The sequence below is a fragment of the Perissodus microlepis genome, chromosome 2, assembly GCF_051167445.1.
Source record: "Perissodus microlepis isolate ML-2025 ecotype Zambia chromosome 2, ASM5116744v1, whole genome shotgun sequence".
NCBI classification, from domain to species: domain Eukaryota; kingdom Metazoa; phylum Chordata; class Actinopteri; order Cichliformes; family Cichlidae; genus Perissodus; species Perissodus microlepis.
In genome coordinates, this window is record NC_140462.1 from 3,950,914 (window position 1) to 3,970,587 (window position 19,674).

The 19,674-nt window shown below is 41.8% G+C and overlaps 2 protein-coding genes across 3 annotated transcripts; both read left to right on the forward strand.

The window, feature by feature from the left end:
- Nucleotides 1–3,062: 3,062 nt before the first annotated feature.
- On the forward strand, nucleotides 3,063–13,062 carry slc7a2 (solute carrier family 7 member 2). Of its 2 annotated transcripts, none has more exons than XM_084940796.1 (12): nucleotides 3,063–3,339; nucleotides 4,400–4,777; nucleotides 4,863–5,018; nucleotides 5,925–6,090; nucleotides 6,224–6,360; nucleotides 6,441–6,663; nucleotides 7,396–7,535; nucleotides 9,866–9,968; nucleotides 10,413–10,624; nucleotides 10,735–10,901; nucleotides 11,002–11,110; nucleotides 11,709–13,062. In XM_084940796.1, exons 2-12 carry the CDS (start codon nucleotides 4,408–4,410, stop codon nucleotides 11,888–11,890), a joined length of 1,965 nt encoding a protein of 654 aa, XP_084796922.1. In that variant the 5' UTR covers nucleotides 3,063–3,339; nucleotides 4,400–4,407; the 3' UTR covers nucleotides 11,891–13,062. The 2 variants fall into 2 exon arrangements, with proteins under 2 accessions (XP_084796922.1, XP_084796931.1); XM_084940805.1 differs by lacking the exon at nucleotides 7,396–7,535 and adding an exon at nucleotides 7,792–7,928.
- A 670-nt stretch (nucleotides 13,063–13,732) lies between these two features.
- Nucleotides 13,733–19,651, forward strand: pdgfrl (platelet-derived growth factor receptor-like). The gene is made up of 6 exons (XM_084940842.1): nucleotides 13,733–13,970; nucleotides 14,986–15,256; nucleotides 15,336–15,487; nucleotides 17,777–18,070; nucleotides 18,609–18,745; nucleotides 19,314–19,651. Exons 1-6 carry the CDS (start codon nucleotides 13,916–13,918, stop codon nucleotides 19,500–19,502), a joined length of 1,098 nt encoding a protein of 365 aa, XP_084796968.1. The 5' UTR covers nucleotides 13,733–13,915; the 3' UTR covers nucleotides 19,503–19,651.
- Nucleotides 19,652–19,674: the final 23 nt, after the last annotated feature.

The window sequence follows — 19,674 nt, forward strand, 5'->3', positions numbered from 1 at the left end:
GTGAAGCTCTGTTGCCACAGACACTTTGGCATGTCAAGACTGCATTCCACTGATGTGAACCAGTTCCAGTGAGCCAGCTGGTACTGTGTGTGAAATCTTTGCACGAGGTTGGAAAAATAAATGACAAAGTATTACGATAACAAAAAGGACCAGGGCAGAGAGGAACTGAGGAGAACATGTCTAATTAGGCACAGTTACATCCTGGGGCTTTGATATTTGAAGGTTTATTAGATACTCTAATCATTATGACTAGTTATCAATAGCTCTGATATGCAAGTTTCTTTTTTACCTTCGTTCTACATTATGAAGATGTTTTAATTACTACACAGAGACAATAGATACTTGATTTGGAAATATTGTGCACTAAACTCTGTCCTCTCTCTTTGTTTAAACATCACTGTAATTTGCTTGACAAAAAGCAAAGCAAAAGCTGATGTAATTTGTGCAAAATAAGGATGATTAGAAGACAGGATATGTTGAATATGCACAGATTGCTAGTTATTGTTAAAGCTATTATGAGTACAAATACAGATGGGCCCCACATGATTTGAAACTGGACGCTATATGAGTCTCCACTCCTATTTCACTTTATCAAGTTCTGCAGACATCTTTATAGTTTTGGCAACTCAAACCAAAACTCAAGCATTTCTGTATTTTTATCATCTGCAGCCCAGCGTACACCAGTGAGAAGCAGCGCCCATCTGTTGCCGGGCAATAACCAGAAAAGAAAATAGAATAAAAGCAGTAAAACTAACTAGGAGGGATTTGTGACTTAGTGACTCCTGATGCATTCATGCATGAGAAATTCTCCCTGAAAACAAAACAAAACAAAACTTTATTGTGAAATTAGTATAAAGAAAACAGTTCATTTCTAATATCACACTTCAGCAGAGACGAGCCAGCACATATAATGAAAAGAATCCAACAAGTTATGTGTTTTATTATCGATGTGTGTCCAATGGTAGCAATTGCCAAACACCCAATATGTATTTAATGTTGCGAAATTCCCTATGAAGACCATCCAGCTTTGTGGGTACACTTTTTTGGAAGTCATTTTCACTCGAGGGTCTCAAACATGATACTTGAATAGTGCTGATCACGCTTAAAAGAATCTGCTGCGACTGCCAAATATGCTGCAAGAAATATCTGATGGCTTGAGTCCTTGTATCATGACCCACATTCAACACTTAATGCGTGGACGTTTGTGATTTTTGACATTTTCTGCAGGAGTGTGACCCACTAAAACAACCGTCTACACTGCACAGTGACCCAGATACAGACAGGAAATCACTTTCAGTAGAGCTCCGAGTGACTTTTCCTTCAGCAGTGGTCTTTGTAGCTCATAAAAACAGCATTATGTCAAACTAAGAACAGGTAATGTCTTCGGGCTCGAGTCCCCAGACTGTTCTTGAAAAGCAATATAAAGAGGCTTTACGCCATTCTATGAAATTCGGCATCTAAACCACTCTGGCCTTCTAAGCAAATGCCTAACCTGAGTTTCTCCTTTGACTTTACAGTGAGCTACACGATGATGCTGGTTCAGCTCAGTATATCTGATCTACAGCAGCAGCATTTTAACACACTGGTTTGCCACCCTGAACTTTTCTTTGCTCATTTTGCTGTTTTCCTATTTGACATAAAAAATGATGTCTTGTTTTTCATTACTTCAAGTTATCAGTGGTATCCTCCAACCCTGTAACTTTGGCATTTTCACATAAACGTGTCCTCCTGTCCCAGACATTTATGTTTAAATCTGGGCATCTCTGTCATTGCAGCCTGGCTTATCAATAATTGTTCACTCTAACATTTCCTGGTGACAGTAGTGTTAACTGGACCGTGTTAACAAGTCCTGCTATCTGCAAGACAAACACCACTCAATCTGTTGACCATATTCACGTTTTTGGAGCTGGGTCACTCAGCCATCAGGGCATCCAATTGGCTTCACACAATTAGCACATGTCAACAATGAAATACAGCGAGCTCGGTGGGTCCTTTCCATCCTTTCCATGGTTACAGTGTAAACGGTATGTGAGGAAAGCTCGTCCATTCCTAAAAGCACCAAACAACACAGTTTAAAAAAGAAAAAAGAAAAATTGCTTTAACCCTCATTTCAGTCCATATGAATGTGAAGAGCATGAGCATTAAATGCTGTGTCTCCTGTTAGCGCACTACTAAGGAAAACTTTGCTTTCCCATCAGCATGCCGGTCAGCTAATCCGCTCCTGCAGCCAGGCTCGGTGGGCAATCGCCCATGATATTTGGCTGCTTGGCTGGATGGCCAAACTGAGAGAGAGTTTGTTGTTGTCATGCTGTCGAATCTCTGGTCTGTGGGTTGGACGTGTTTCTAGGGCCCAGCTGCCACCTTCCCACTGAGGTTTTAAGCTGGTTTGAGCTGGTCCTGGCAGAAAAAATAAAACACAGTCTCCGCTGCAAACTCGACCTTTAGTTGTAATTTGCAGGTCGTGTTTGATGGAAAAATGGGACTTTGTTTTTCCCTCCAGGAGCTGGAGCTCATAAGTGAAGCTCCTGTGGAGATGCCAGGCGTTTCTGGAGGCGTACCATGGCGAGCTGTTATTGATTTTGTAGTCATGGGTCATGGCTCAGGGTACATTGAGCAATATCTGTCTTCCATTAGGAGGATTTGCACTACTTCTACACCCTTCATTGACCAATCAGGGCTTTTAGCAGCGCTCCTGTGGGCTGCACTGGGTAAACAGTACTTGTGTTTATCAGAGAAAGTTGCCCAATCATGTTGCCCAGTGGTCAGTAAGCGCGTGGACAGCTGGGAATTTTTAGCCTGAGTATGTATTAGAAATGACAAAAAAATAAAAAATCCTTTCCCCATTACTGTAAAACCTCATTTTTTCTGTGTTATCTTGTGAAGGGAGCTTATTGTGCAGTTCCTCCACAGAATCTTACTCCCACAAACCAAAAGCATGGAAGTGCCCCCCTCTCTTCCACCCACTCCCCAACCCCACTTTAATTCCCTTGGGTCCCCTCCTCCTCTTGCGTCCCTCCTCTAGGGACGTCAGTTTAGGGGTAAGGCAGGGGCAAATCCTATGAAGAAACACTGAGCCACTGAGGGGAGGAGTGAAAACTGCTGCTCTGTATAGTTTATGTGACGGCACAGTGAATGAGCGCTCAGCACACTGGAGAGATTTAAGGCTCCAGCGCAGATCTGTAGGTGTAGTCTCACTTTTACCTGAGCTTCACTGTGCAGCTGATCTCTCAAGGTTCTCAGCAGAAGCAAGGCAGAAGAAAATAACTGAGACTTCTAGCAGCTAATTTTGGTTCTGTGTCTCAGCGTGAACCCCTCAGTTTCCTACTCATCTGTTCTAAGGTAGGTCCGCATGTCTAATGAAGTAGAAACGTGTTCAAACATTTGAACGTTTTTTGTTTTTGCAAACTAACAGTTTCGCTGTGAGGACTCTGATGAGCCTCACTTTAAGATCCGTACCATATGTTGCATGCAGTCATGGCACAATCTAAAAACACACACGATGTCTTTCCTAGCAAACTTCTACTTCACTATACTTTAAGCAAAGCTGGACTTTTACTTGCCAAAATCTTATTTTGCTCGCTGCTATCTTCACTTTCCATCCACTGTATTTATGGAGATTCTGTGATGCAGCCCTCATTGTAATATTAATGAGCCATCACATTGAAAATTAATATCTCCTGATATTAAATAGAAACAAAGTTTAAGTTTAAAGAAAGAGTTCTAACGCCAAAGAGAATGAGCAGGAATTCATAATGGAGCGGGAGTATTCATGCCTATTTAACATATTGTATTCATGCAAATATTTTTAGACAGCTTCCCCATCGATCTCATAAATGGAACAAGAGACATTTGAATGAACACAAAGGAGGCTGTACAGTCTTTTAATGTCCTTTATATGCAATTAGTACAGAAGGCTGCAGGAATGTCTTTCATGAATGCAGCTCTTTGAGTAGTTAGAGCTGCACGATAATCCTGAACAATGCATTCTGATAGGAGTCTTTACTGTATGGACCTTTTGCCAGCAACAGCATTTGGCAGCATTCCTAGAATTCATGGTTTGTAGGGTTAACGTTTCTTTCGACCCCCCACCTTTTGGTTAATCTCACAGGTTGTGCAACCTGTGATTTGTCAGCAGAGAACAAGCTGTAAGTTCAAACTGCAGAGCAGGTGCAGCTAACTCAGACTGCACTTGCACACTGCCCTTTTGGTTTCGCAGTTCTGGAGCCCTGTAGGGAATTTTTAAGACGTGATTTTCTTTCTCTTGGTTGCACTGTCATTTTGACAGGTTGGTCTCAAGTATTAATATTAAAGCTATTAAACTATTAAATCATCAACTCATGCCCCACAACATGTGAGCAGACTGGTTTATTCAACATTTTTCTCCGCTCTCTGATTTCAGGTGTCAACATGCTGAAGCAGGTTCTGTCATTCAGCCGCTCCTTGGTGCGAAGGAAAGTGGTCGACCTAAACAGCCTGGAAGACTCCAAGCTCTGCCGCTGCTTGGGAACCCTTGACCTTATTGCTCTGGGAGTGGGCAGCACTCTGGGGGCTGGTGTGTACGTACTGGCTGGAGAGGTGGCCAAGGGAGACTCCGGTCCCAGCATCGTCATCTCCTTCCTAATCGCCGCCATGGCCTCTGTCATGGCCGGCCTGTGCTATGCCGAGTTTGGCGCCCGAGTCCCTAAGACCGGCTCCGCTTACCTTTACAGCTATGTCACTGTAGGCGAGATTTGGGCCTTCATCACTGGTTGGAATCTAATCCTTTCTTATGTGATCGGTGAGTTAGGGGCAATGCTCAAATTCGTTTTTATGTAAAGAAGACACCGGCTCTCCAATGGCGTATTTTCTTTGTTTCCTCACAGGCACCTCCTCAGTTGCCAGAGCATGGAGCGGCACATTCGATGAAATGATAGGAGGACACATAGAGATATTCTGTAAAACCCACTTCAGCATGAATTCTCCTGGTTTGGCCCAGTACCCTGACTTCTTTGCGGTCTGCCTGATTCTGCTGCTCTCTGGTAAGGCAGCAAAACAAAAGCTGAAAATCACAAGATTCAAGTCAAACCGTTGACACACAGGCTGCAGCGAATAAATCAAATTTAGAATTGGCTGCATCTTGAGCAAAAACAAGCTTATGAGCCACGGCTGACATAATATAACATAATCTAAAACAGGAAAGCAGGGGACTCTTGTGTTAAAGAGGGCGAGGGATCCCAGAGGGCTGTGTGAGTCTGTTAGGTGCACACATGCACCCTGTTTTTGCAGCTCCTACAGATTTTGATCACTTAAGTCAAAGCATAAGTTGTGTCTTGCTCACATACAGTAATTTGGAGAATTTTGCACAATTGCACTAGTTTTTGTTACGTTCAATCCTTTAACCCTCAAACAATTTAATCATGGTTTTTGCTCTCGGCCTGCCAATACGATGATTACATTAAGTCAGTGGGACTCAGTAACAGTCCACCAGTGTTTGGCTGTTTTTGTGAGGATGGCAGATACACAAGCTATGCAAATATAAGATAATCCATAACAAAATCTGAGTCGGGTCATGTCCTAAAACACAGCAAATAATTTTCTGCCTTCATTCTCTGCATTTGTTGCACGCACTGCTGTTAGTTTCATTTGAGGATTTGTACAGATATCCATGTAGACCTGAGGAAAAGCTGTGATAAGTTTGATAATCCTCCTTCACGGCAGAAACCAGTACAGACATAACCTTTTACCCAGGATGCTAATACAGCATGCTAATACAAAGCAGGTAACTTTTTTTACAATCAGTTGGCTAAATTGTGACAATTTGCAATCAGTGACAGCTGGACTTGGATCCTTGCAGGGTTAGATTGAGAGACAGAGATAGAGTTGTGCGGGCATTTTAAATATTCTACAGCAAGCATCTGAGCTCTGTTTTCTATCTACACATTCAGGACTTCTGTCCTTTGGAGTGAAGGAGTCAGCCTGGGTCAATAAAGTCTTCACATCGATCAATGTGCTCGTGCTCTTGTTCGTTATCATCTCTGGCTTTGTCAAAGGAGACGCATACAACTGGAAGATAACCGAAGACTCCCTTATAAATGTCACCATAGCTACAAGGTAATTTATTTATTTGCAGAGGCAATCCTAGACGGGGCAAAGACGCCTACCCTTTAATACATCAGTTAATATGAAACAACGTGCAGAGCATTGTAAGCAGCATTGCTTCCAGTCACGAGTGCACATGTTACAGGAACCTGTCCGTGACGGCCAATGTGAGCAGCGATTATGGCGTTGGAGGATTCATGCCCTATGGTTTCAGTGGGACCTTAGCAGGAGCTGCCACCTGCTTTTATGCTTTTGTTGGCTTTGACTGCATTGCAACAACAGGTGAGTCACGGTTGGGTTGAGTTTTAATGTGAGTTTTACGAAAGCAGAGCTTCATGTTTTCATGCGTCTGTGTCTGATAGGTGAGGAGGTCAAAAACCCTCAGAGGGCCATTCCCACTGGCATCGTGGTGTCACTGACCGTGTGCTTCTTGGCATACTTTGGCGTGTCAGCTGCCCTCACGCTGATGATGCCCTACTACCTACTGGACGAAAAAAGTCCCCTGCCTATGGCATTTGAATATGTGGGTTGGGGCCCTGCGAAGTATGTGGTGGCTGTGGGTTCACTATGCGCCCTATCCACAAGGTAACCGCTGGATTTGTTTTAACAAATCAAGCTGCATGCATTAGAAAACGAACACATGTGTTGCTACAGCAAACCTTTAGATGTAATGCTACATTTGTGATCGCTGTGGACGCTGTCAGCTGGGGATAAATGGGGCTGAGATTTGGTTGAAAGTTTTGACCACATATCTCCAGGTGTGTCTTATAATGGATTGATTCTTCCTTCTAATCTGGGGTGTGGTGGGTGCAATATGTAATTGTGTCTGTTTTGAGACACCTGCATGACTCTGTGATGTCATTCTGACATTTAAAGCCTCTTCATTTAATGAGAAAGTTGGAGAGTGTCTCCAAACCATCTAATGGTGCAGTTTCTATTCTGTCTTTCTTCCCGGAGGGTCTATAAATCGGTTTACTATCAAGAAACCTTGTCAATCCATCTCATGGTCACATTCAGGTGAAGATTATCTGATTGGACTCAAAGCAATTACATTTTGTATTTTTGCCAGAGCCTGTAATTTATATATGCTGTTATTGTACTGACTGGCATTTGTATCCTTATGCAAGAAAAGTGCAATCCCTTTTAAAACACGATGGGATTGCACACCGCTGTTAAACTTGAAAAAATGATGATATTACCTTCAGGAAAGAAAGACGTTCAGTGTGTGTTTCAGCCCTATGTGTGTGTGATTTACTGTCCTGGTTTGGGGCTTTTGACTAATGTGTTGGTCTTGCATGTCTCTGCTATCTCATGCAGTCTGCTGGGCTCCATTTTCCCTATGCCTCGTGTAATCTATGCTATGGCAGAGGATGGGGTGCTTTTCAAAGCCTTAGCCCGAATCAATCCTAAGACGAAGACCCCACTTATTGCCACTATGAGCTCCGGTGTAGTTGCAGGTGAGAGCCAGGGAGAATCCAAGTGGGATCACTCTAAGCTAATCTTTCTCCTCACCGATCAACTGTGAAAGACACAGCGCAGTCAATGTTGGTTCTGAATCAAATTGGGCCATTACGCTTTCTGATATTAATTATCTAGCGTGTAAGGACCTTGTCGTACGTCTGTATACACCTGTTGTTCTTTCACAGTTGTGCAGGTGTCATGTTTTCTTTCCCAGAAAGCCCTCAACTTAACCATCAACCCTCTTCTCCCTAGCCTATTGGGCTCCATGTTCCCTCTACCACGCATTCTCTTTGCCATGGCACGAGATGGTATTCTATTCAAATTTATGTCCAAAGTGAGTAAGCGCCAGTCGCCTGTGGCTGCCACCATGGCGGCAGGTACCACTGCGGGTAAGCTGCCGGACCTATCATGGGGTTGTATCATGGTGTTTTTATTTTTCTTTTAAAACAATCTCTCTACAGATAATCGTTTGGTCACGGTGACTGCATGATAAACTGGGTGATGGTGTTTCCACAAGCATGTGACAAAACCAACAACCCAGTTCAGACAGTTTCCAGCTCCAAGGATATTGTCTGATTTTAAAAAAGTTCACCACATGTCCACAAATCCAGCTGGCTACTTTTTCAAAAAGAAGCTAGAAAGTAACTAAATACAAGTGCTGGCCATAATAATAATAATAATAATAATAATAATAATGGAAGAGTTTTAAACAGGCATGGTTAGGAAGATACACAGAGACACAGATATCTGTTAAGTAAATAACACAAGTACTGGCAGTTGATGGTATTTGTTAAATAATTCAATTAAAATGCTCCAAAAGGGAACAACACCACAACCATGATGGAGAGTTCCAGTTTAGTGCAGAGGGAAGGTAGCAGGAATAAAATAATTTCTTTGCTCCAGGCTGTACACGTTTCCTCATGCTGGTTATCCATTTGGACATGGAGGTAAACTGGAAGCAGCTTCAAGTGGTCATTTGGGCAACTGCAGCTGGCTTATTCAGCTCTGGAGGTGTTGCATTAGCTTCAGCTGTACTTTGTGTTTGGGCACAAACAGCAAAGACAAGTGTTCAGCGTGCTAAACTAATATGGTGGACATGCTAAACAGAATCAGTCAAGTTGTCATGTATGCTAATATTAGCCCAAAGCACAGCAGCTGCTCCTGGCATCAGACTTTTAGCAGAGCAGAGAAGAGCTGAGGTGAAGTTTTCAACACAGTCACGTAAACCTAGGCATAGGACTCACACACACACACACACACACACACACACACACACACACACACACACACACACACACACACACACAGAGTGGAGCATCACTGTGCATTCCTGCTGAAAAAAGTAAAAAAGTATTTCTTTTATAATCTAAGTATTTGAAAAAAAGGTTTCAATAAAATAGGATGTATTAGTTTCAAGTAGTCTGGCCTTTGTGTGTCAATGTGGTGCACATACCAGTGTTAATTTTGGATTCAGATTTAGTTTAATCGTAGTCTCTTGACTAAAACATAATTCAGTTTTAGTCATAATTAAGTCATCCAAATTATTTAGATTTAGTCTTAGTTGGATAAATGTCTAAACTAAACAGCTGAATTTAAAGTTGATTCAGTTGACTCAAATTAGATTATTTATTGACGAAAGCGCTTATACATTTCATCATAGTTTTTGTCCTCGTGTATTCGTTTTTATTTAGTTACTGTTTTGTTGTTGTCAGAAAACAAAGGATCGTTGGCAAAACCTATGATGAAAATGACTGTGAGACAGAATTAACACTGGCTCTCGCAGTATTTTAAAGCTCTCCTGCTGTGGATCGCACTCATCCAGCTTTTGTGAAGTGGCTGGCAGATGTGAACCCTGGGAGAGACCCAGCACACCTGCACCACCACCACAGGCTATGTACTGAGCACCTGACGGTACTGAGCAGGGGAGCTTTCTTTGATATTTTTGCTTTAATATAATGTTGTGAGAAGCAGCGGACATACCACTGCTCTGTGACTGAACCATGCTGCTGAGAAAACTTCCATACTGAAGTCTGGTGCTGAGATACAAGACAAGCAACACCGCAGTATATCTCACATCAAATGACTCAATATGGAGATGAATACAGCTGTTGTGCTCTAGTGAAAACACATCTGCATGAAATTTGATTTGCATCTGGTGACTGTCCAATTAGAAGGAAATGTCTTTTCCATGTTACTGTATGTGTGTGTAAAGGATCGTGTTCTGTGACTGTGAAGGGAATCAGTAATGATCCTACCTGTTGAAATTTAGTGTTAAGGGTGAAAGTGTTTGTGTTCATTTCTTTCCTTCTTTTATTGCTTACTTTAGCCATCATGGCTTTCCTGTTTGACCTCAAAGCCCTGGTGGACATGATGTCCATTGGAACTCTGCTGGCCTATTCGCTGGTTGCTGTGTGTGTACTGCTTCTCAGGTTGGTACATTTTTAAATAACTCAAAAGTTTAACTGGAGCAGAATCATCTTTGTGTAATATTCTGCAGGAGCGTCTCTAATAGCTTTCCCAGATGCCCACAGGAATGATTGCCTTCCTTGTTATTGCATCACACTGGTGATGTAAGGGCTGTGAATGGTCTGACTGTACACTGCTCAGTGGCCGCTTGAGTAAATAAAGATGTTTACTTGCTAAACTGAACTTGCTGCACACCTCTGTTGCCTGCACCACAAATATCAGTAAACACGGACACACTTTGCTTGCTGAATCATTTAAATTAAAAAAGTCTAGCGCTTTTGTGAAAGACATACAGTAGTTGATAGATGTGCAGAACACTGAGACTGCATCAGAACATAACACCGCCTTACAGCAGAGCAATCTGGAGTTTAAACCTCAGTAAAAACCAACATTTCTCTTTCTTCCAGGTATCAGCCAGATGGAGCTCTGGAGCGGCAGGCAAGTAAAGGTGAGAGGGATTGCCTCGCGTCTGAAGAGGGTGAGTCAGACTTGACAGAGTCAGAGTCCCACCTCAACATGCTAAAGGGAGGCAGCTCCACACTGCAGACTATTCTACACCCTCCCGAGACACCTTCCGAGCGCTCGTCCAGTGTTGTCAACATGTCCACTGGCGTTCTAGGTAAGTTCACAGTTTACGTTCTCAGTGAGGATTTTTTCTCCTGATTGACTTCAGTCTGTTTTTAAGGTTTCTGTGTCACAATTAACTGTGTGAATGTCGTCAATCCACAGTGTTGGTGGTGTGTGTGATCAGCTATCTCACCACATACCACATCAACTCCGTTTTGGGTTTGGAAGTGTGGATCCTGGCCTCGCTGTCCGTGTGTCTGCTCGTCTTCAGCAGCTGCATCTTTATGGTCATCAGGCAGCCTCAGACTAAGAAGAAGGTCTCCTTCATGGTACGCACCAGCTCTGTAACTCTGGTTTTAATACTAGGGCTTTTGTTATGAGATAACAGCATCTAAATCTGATTATTTTGGTGTGATTTTTCCTTTCTAGGTACCTCTTCTGCCTTTTCTGCCAATCTTAAGCATATTTGTCAACATTTACCTGATGGTTCAGCTGAGTGGAGACACCTGGATACGTTTCTCTGTGTGGATGGCTGCTGGTGAGTGCCTTTAGCCATGAGCCAATACAAATTTAAGGAAGTATATTTGAGTCATATTAAATAAATATTTAATCTGCTTTGCAAATTTCAGTCATATTATGTTAAAAGGAGGGTTACCTGTTGGCTAATTACTTGTCAATCACATGTTGTTGACCAATGAGCAAATGGTTTCGCAGTCATACTCATCCCTCCTTGTCATATCTGTTTATTTGATCAAAGTTTCAAAATGAGTTAAAGTTAATGTCTATGCTAACAATCAATAACCTTTTCTTTGTCTTTTTAAACATCAGCATGTAAAGTTGTGTACTTCTGCTGTGGATTTATACATTTTACCATGAGAGGATATGCAGGGAATAACTCTTGAAAACAGCCTCAAATGGCAATTTGAGGGGCTGCAGTTCAATTTTAGTTTATTTTTTGAAGCTTTTAAGGTTTCCCTTTGGAAATGAATCTGTATGGGTAAAGTGAGTAAACAATGAAGATATAATAGAGCTTTAGATATGCTGGTAGATTACTTTGGTTACCTTTGAACAGAGTCAAGCTGTTCCCAGTAAGCTCTTTTCCACATCTCCCCCTGTCTCATCACCACTTTTCTCAGGCTTCCTGATCTACTTTGGGTATGGCGTGTGGCACAGTGTAGAGCGTCAGCGCCAGCTCCAGCTTCAAAGTGGCACGGCACAGGAAAACACCAGGAGCAACCAGGAGAAGCGTGACAATGTGGATGCAGAAGGAAAGGAACAGGAGTCTTTCATCTGCTCAGAAAAGACCAGCCAGTGTTAAAGGCTGCCGGCTCCTTCACAGACTGTGTGAGGGAACAGATACATAAAAGCACACAGCAGCTATTCCTGGATGTGCCTGTATATACAGCTTCACCGTGTGTGCTTCACAAGCACATTCAGTCTGCAAAGGCAGCATCAGTATTACGTATCAGTGGCACATGATGAGGAATCGCTCTATGACTGGGATGGGACCACATCCCATGAGTCACATTTGTGGACAAGCATGGAGGGAGAACGGACAGGTAACACACTGGAGAGTGATTTTCATTTATTTTAGCGTTGAAACAGTCAGTGCAAGGCTGCAGAGAAGCTTTTCCATACACTGACAGGTTTGTACAGGTAAGGCATCAATGTAAAGTTCAATGTAGAGTTTGATACACCAGTAGCTTAGTGCAGCATACACATATAATTCTACTAGCTGTGTATAAATCATAATCACAAGACTTTCAGAGAAATGTACAATGTGTGAAATAGTTTTGTAGACACATAACATGTCCTGACGTGACTCACCTGAAAGCACGCCAATCGTTTTCAGCCATGTGTAGGTATTATGTAACAACCCATAGAAACCTCTGTTATAGGTAGTGAGATCTCTGTAACTGTTGCTGTGGTCTTATTTAACAGGTTCCCCCTGGAGTTTGTTGAACTTGTTACTACATAAATAAAAAGATAGTTATTTGAAGCAGAGCTCTCACTCTATCACATATATTTTCCTGTTTGTCTGATATTTTGCGATATTTTGATGTAGACATGCTGTTCATATAACCTTTGTCATCGCTGCCTAACAAAGTATTCCTGTATATAAAATAAGCTCCTCATTCCTCATGTATATATGTATTTTTTAAACGGTTTGTAACTGGTTTCAAGAGATTTTGTGTGGTTGTACTCATTCCTCTTGGCTTTTAAGGACTGCTGGTATTTTCCTTGGAGTGCATTTTTCCATAGATAGAGCATTGAAGCTGTGGTTCATCGATGTGCTCCGTGGTCTAAAAACTGTGAAACAAATTCAGCAGGTGTTAGTAACGTGTTCTGCTACAAAGAAGCTCTACACTGACGTGCAGGGGACTGCAATGAGGGTACAGGATGAAGAACGTACTGCAGAAGATGCTGTAATGGAGTGTCACTTATTACCAACTGCACAAATACAATAAAATAAAATGTATTTTCTGGCAATACAGTGTCAGATGTGTCTTATCGCTTGTAATTTCCACAGGAAGATGAACTTTTTAGTTTGTATTTTTTCCTCAGAAACTTCTCAAAAACAGGAGTGTCCATAAACACACACTCTCCACTTGGGGGCGCTGCTCAAAAATTGTTCAAGAACAAAAACTCATTATTAAAAGTTAGCTCACTTTCACATCTAAACTCTATGCAAAGAGAAATGCTTACATTTGTAGTTGTAATCTATGCTTTTTAAGCTCATTTCTCTGCAAAAACACAAGAATCAGAGAAAGGAGCATTGTGACAGCTGTAGATGTCCTTCAGTCTCATGAAAACATTGACAATGACATCAATGAAGTTCCCACTAAAAGTCTAAAGTCCTTGTTCTATGACACAAAAATAAAAAGGTATAATTAGAAAACTAAGTCAAAAAAGACCCTCCAGCTCTCTCTGGATTCCCAATGAGCTGCTCACATTTTTTCAGGTTACATGCTGGTACATATATCTAGCTATTCATAATGAGGCATTATTAATATTTCACTTTCCTTCAATATACATATGGGCATGTGCCTTGACTTTTCTTGTCTAAAAGAAGGACAGTTCACACTGAGGGCCAGCAGAGGGCTTCCAACTACAAGTTTCTGCTCTTCAGATCAGAGAAATGGGAGTAAACAGAGGAGCTCTGAAGTTATTTTCCCTCTTCCGTTCAGTCTGTGAGGAGGATGGAGCTGGAAATCTAAATAGGGCAACTGGAGCCTGCAAATTTCCAGCCAAGCTCCAAGCCTGACTTTCTTTACCCGCCTCACCCCTTCATAAACCCCCCCGATCTCTCTCCAGAACTTGCAGATTCCTCGACCCTCTGACCATGAACCTCTGGGCTGTGCTTTGCTTGACTCTGCTCGTGGTAGAGCTCCAAAATGGTAAGTCTCCATTTCCACATCTGTCATGTCAATTTGTTAGTGAAGAAAGATGGCTGTTAACGTAATCACCACAGCTTTGGCTGTAACAATGCAGAAGAGGGAGAATGAGACAATCTGAGGATGCATCAGGACTGGCTGGGGGCATCGGCCTATGTGGTGGGCGTAGAATGGGAGGTGCAATCACGCAGTAGATCTCACTCACAAACTGCAAAGTTTAAATTCTGTTTACACTCCCTCTGAGGTCTGCAGCCACTGACTTTAAAAAAATCTTTGCATTTTATGTATGCAAAGTGTAAAAGCATGCAAAAGATTTGAGTTTTTGAAAGTTTTTCCCAAAGTGCTCCTGCAGACCGACTCAAACCAGCTGGATCTAAGGTATGCAGCAGGCGTTTTTAATTATCTAGCCTGTACTACTGACCTCTCTCTGAGTTTCCATTAATGCAGCTCTGAGGAATAAAACAACAAATTCTGAAAGTCTACACTTCAGGCTGATTTTTCTTGTATTTAACGGTTTGTGTGTTTCACAGAGAACAAGAGAGCAAAAGGAGAGGAACGGCTATGGCCATACTGTGCCAGTAACTTGGACTTTTTACACATCCTGTTTTAATGTTACCACAGCTGGAGAAAGAGCAGCTAACTGAAATGGACAGAGCTGCAGTGTTATTGTGACATTGTCATTGTAACCCTAACAATCATTTTGGATCATTTTAGGGTTTTGTACAACTGCCTCAAATGGGTTATAGAAAATTTCACCATGAAGGTGGAAATGAAACCTTTTATTTATATCATGATATAAATGAGTTTATTTTTTGGCCATTTTAAAATGAAAGTCTTTGGGGACTAACTTGAGCCACCCTCAAGTGGCCATCGTAGGAACTGCAGTTTTTTTGCACTTTCCCTGTTGGCTTCTTTATCAGACTTGGAAGTTATAGATACATAAGTTATATCTATCATATCTATTGATCTATTTATTATTAGTTTCTCCCCTCTGCCCTCTATGGCTCTGTGTTTGCAGGTGCCTGCCAGCAGGTCAAGCGCAGAAAAGACATCGGAGAGAACCGCATCCGTCCAGGTGGGAAACGGGTAAAGGTGTGGCCTACGCTGAAAGACGGACGAGGCAGAAGCCATTCACTCCTGACGCAGGTGTTGGATAAAGGCCGCTTCCTCCGCCTGGGCCAGAGCACCATTTTGACTCCTGGGAAAAACATGGAGCTGCGCTGCAAAGGCAGCAAAATCGGATGGTCTTACCCGACTTACCTGGATACTTTCAATAACTCACGCCTCAGGTGCTGGAAGGAACCACGCGCTACTTCATGCAGTGAATCATTAAATGCGAGCATCTTATATTTTGGTTCTCGCCTGCAGCATCAAGCAAAGCGACAAGTACAGTCAGCTGATCCTGACGTCGCCCTCTGCTGCCGACACGGGGGCTTACAGCTGCTGGGTGATAGTATGTGATGGTACAGAGTGTGAGAAGGACCACGATCGCGCCTACGTCTCATACATCTATTTCAAAGGTAATTTTAGAAATTCTTTATATTTTGCTTCCAAGGAGCCAGACTTTCTTCTAACCTTTTAAAGTGGTCTTGAGCAATAATTTTCCAGGCTTTCTGAAGGTCTTCTCAAAGTTTTTCTTTGGATCTTGACTGCTTTTTAACTTGTGGTATTTTCCGCACTATAAGGCACACTTAAAATCAATTAATTTTCTTGAAAATCGACAGTGCGCCTTATGTATAAATTCTGGTTGTGCTTACTGACCTCGAACGGATTTTATGTGGTACACGGTGCTCAAAACTTTGTCAAAAAATGTTTTAGTACGACTTTGGTAAGCTACGAAGAATCGTAGCGTAAACGAATCACTCACTCACCCCCTCCCTCCTGCTTCTTCTTCTTCTTCTTGGTTGGCAACCAATGTTAAGCAGCATTACCGCCCCCTGGCACACAGCTCAGTGGACATTTAGATGAGAATATATATATATTTGACACATCTGAGGAAAATACTAATAAAATAAAATAAAAATAAATACAATTAATGTTCCCTTTAGAAATCTTTTTTTTTTTTGCTCTTTTTTGCTCTCTAAAAATAGTTGTTTTTTTCAATCACTCATCTTATCAGTAGGATTTACATGACAAGAGAAACAAATTAAGTTTGAGTGAAACTGTACATTTTTTTTGCACTCTCTGGTCAACTGACTCAGTGACTCAAAAAACTCGATTCACTTTGATGAGTTACTCATTCAAACTCGATTCAGTAAAAAGAATCGAATTTACCATCACTAATTACGGCTACCGTAGTCAGGAGCCTTGCAGAGGAATCTGGGTCCAAAACTCTGCTTCAGGTCCCAAAGTCAAACGATCACTGCGGCATCACTGAGAGTTAAAAATTGTCTAAATTCTTTCATCTTCCATAAAATGATCAGCGTTGCTGCTTTACCAAGTTTGACAAATAGGCATCCATGAAAACAGAATTGATGAAATTTAACAGACAAGTTAGCTCGCTAGTTTCCACCAAAACATGATATAGCATGTTCTGACTGAGAGATGTCTGAAAGATTAAGACGTACAGCTCTGCTATCACTTCCAACATAAATGAAGACAGAAAACTAAACAACAGTGACGTTTGTAGGGTTACTGAAGTTGGACTAGCTGGTATATAATGATGTGCTACGTGATCGCTAGCGACACAGCTATGTTAGCATAACATAAACACAGTGAAGCTGGAGGATGAACGCTAACTTTTTTCCACTCTGTAAAAGTTAACTCGAAGGTTCCCGATGGTTAGAGACAAATACAATCGCGTGGATTGCACTGAAGCCTCATCAAAAATGGTCTCAGTAGAACGGTGGACTGAAAATCCACAATTGAACTTTTTGGCCGAAATAACTGTCAGTATGTACAGAGTTAGTTAGGAGAGTGAGTGTCCACAGGTGTCTGTAAAATGCTGGAGGCTCTGTCATGGTTTGGGATTCGGTGTCAGATATATTGTCACAACTGATGGATTTATGAACACAGAAAATTACCATCAGAATTTGGATCCAGCATAAAAAAGAATTTTGCCCAGTACTCACACCATATATACTGTAAGACAGCATCATTTCATTGGATGCTTCAGCAGGTGATGAGTTCTTTCCATCTGTTTGTAATATCGCTCCTTGCTGGCTGGAATACTGGAATAAATATTTTTTCCACAGGACAGATTTGTCCAAAACTTCTGTGAAGCAACTGCATTCAATAATTGTTCATTAATGATTTAATCAGTTATTCGTTCAGAGCAAAAGGTTCGCAGTAAAGTGGAATAAAACACAGTATTTATTTCAAATAATATCTAAGAATTTAAATCAAGACTTTCAACTCCCTGCTCTGAGTTAACCGTGATTATCAAACAAAGTCTTTTTTTAAGGCCTTTCTTATAAAAGGCCTTATAAAAAGCATTTTACTAGTCCCTAAGGACCCCAAAGCGCTTTACACATCCAGTCATCCACACATTCACACACTGGTGATGGCAGCTACATTGTAGCCACAGCCACCCTGTGGCGCACTGACAGAGGCGAGGCTGCCGGACACTGCCGCCACCGGGCCCTCTGACCACCACCAGTAGGCAACGGGTGAAGTGTCTTGCCCAAGGACACAACGACCGAGACTGTCCAATAAATTGGCCATAGGTGTTAATGTAACAACATCTGTATCTCTGTGTTAGCTCTGCATCAGATTGGCGATCTGACCAGAGTATAGCTAGCCTCTCGCCCTATGGTAGCTGGGATGGGCAAGTTCTTAACAAAAACATCAATAACTTTTTCTCCAAACAGACAAAGACAACCTCTTCGTTCCATCCACCATGCACTTTGAGATTGTGTATCTACGCCCAGACCAGCCTGCCGTGGTTCCCTGCCGTGTGACCGAGCCACAGGCCAAGACGTCCCTGCACAGAGAGGTCCCCCCGGTGGAAATCACAGCAAATATGACCCAGATGGCATATGATCCCACCAAGGGCTTTGTCCTGCAAAACCCGAGGCCAGAGCACCAGGGAGTCTTCTACTGCAAGGCTGAGACCATGGACACCCCTCAGATCTCCACAAAGTACCAGCTGCTTTATGTGGAGGGTGAGCACAAATCAATCACATGACACCTCATGAATAAATACAGTAATGGAAGATATGAACATGCTGCATGTAGAAACACTAACTATTGCTCTGTGGAACTAACTGCTACGCATAACCATTTATCTTACTGACTCTAAGTGGCGACAATCAACTTTTCGCAATGTTATGAATCAAGCGCTGGTTACTTCTACGACGTCTACTTTTTAATCGGCGTCCAGGAAATGGTTGTATTTCAAAAATGTCAAGAGCCTCTTTAATCCTCACTGCTGTGCTTGGTTAATGTGGACGCCTGCCAACTAAAGTGGAAACAGTCTGGATTTTGCAAAAGGGAGACAGATTTATGTAATGGAACTATTGTGCGGTTTAGATAAAGTTAAGCTGCTGTGGCACGGTCGACTGGCAGGTGGAGAAAAATCCAGATTCAAGTATGGTTCAACTGTTTGAATACCATCAAATATTTATATATATTTATGTTTTGTTTTTTTTAAATGACTTTAATACTTTAAGGAGATGGAACTTATCTTTCTCTCGATGACAGTTCCCAGTGGGCCACCGTTTGTGAGCCTTGAAGCCTCTCCAGACTCTGTGAGAGGAGGCGACAACGTCAATGTAACCTGCACAGTGCTGGGAGAGCCAGACGTGGACGTGAGCTTCACTTGGACTTATCCTGGTCAGGTAAGAGAAATCCTGGACTAAAAGTCAGACCCGATTACAGGTATTAAAAATGAAAAAGATCATCGTAGTCCTTAAATGGGTAAAGTTAGCTTTTAAGAATGAATCAACATGTTTTTAAAAGGCCCTTAAAATGTACTTTGTATAATAATAATTCTGTCCAACTTTTTACTATTTAGAAAAACAAAGGAGTCTACAGGACAGAGCTGAGGTTGAAATTTAGACTTCATATATTTAGATTTTTTTTAGTTTAATAATGGTTTTAAAAGAGAAGGTATTATGTAGTTGTGTGTTTTTATGATTCATTAGCCTTGTTGTCACTATAAAATTTACTCACTGCATTTGAGTATTTCGAAGATGCCCTAAAAAACAAAAACAAAACCCAATTGTGGTATACATGATGTTCTACTTAAAAGCTGAAGGTTAGGAGTAAAAGATTCTGTTGCCACCTTTAAAAATGGATTTTTCTATTTTCTTTTGATAAAAGTAAAATGAGTTTGTTACAATTATGCTCTTTATTGTTGCTGATAACTGTCACAGTGGGAGGAAATCATGTGTTCCTGTTGTGTAGGGCTCCCGACCCGTTCACATCCAGACTTCCTGGAGGCTGGTTAACAGAGGTATGGGCTACACCACGCGCGTCACCCAGAGCATCCTGACGGTAGAGGACATGGAAACCATCGACTTTGGAGAATACATGTGTAAAGCCAAGAGCCAGCATGGCGAGACAATCGTGGGGACCACCATCATCTCCAAATAGCCCCAAACAACCTGACCTGCTGGCTCCATCTGATATTCAAGAGTTTTTGACACATTGGTGTGTCTTTTTTTTTTAAATCTATGAAATACATGAAATCAGCATGTATATAAATAAAAATACATTTTTGCCAAGTTGAAAAGTTCATGTCATTAAAAGCAAGCTATGGACGACA

Coding starts and splice junctions, on each gene's coding strand:
- pdgfrl (XM_084940842.1), top strand. CDS start 13,916: ATGAACCTCTGGGCTGTGCTTTGCTTGACTCTGCTCGTGGTAGAGCTC. Junction 15,488..17,776: donor CTCATACATCTATTTCAAAG/GTAATTTTAGAA, acceptor TTCTCCAAACAG/ACAAAGACAACCTCTTCGTT. Junction 18,746..19,313: donor CTTGGACTTATCCTGGTCAG/GTAAGAGAAATC, acceptor CCTGTTGTGTAG/GGCTCCCGACCCGTTCACAT.
- slc7a2 (XM_084940796.1), top strand. CDS start 4,408: ATGCTGAAGCAGGTTCTGTCATTCAGCCGCTCCTTGGTGCGAAGGAAA. Junction 5,019..5,924: donor CCTGATTCTGCTGCTCTCTG/GTAAGGCAGCAA, acceptor CTACACATTCAG/GACTTCTGTCCTTTGGAGTG. Junction 6,664..7,395: donor CTATGCGCCCTATCCACAAG/GTAACCGCTGGA, acceptor TATCTCATGCAG/TCTGCTGGGCTCCATTTTCC.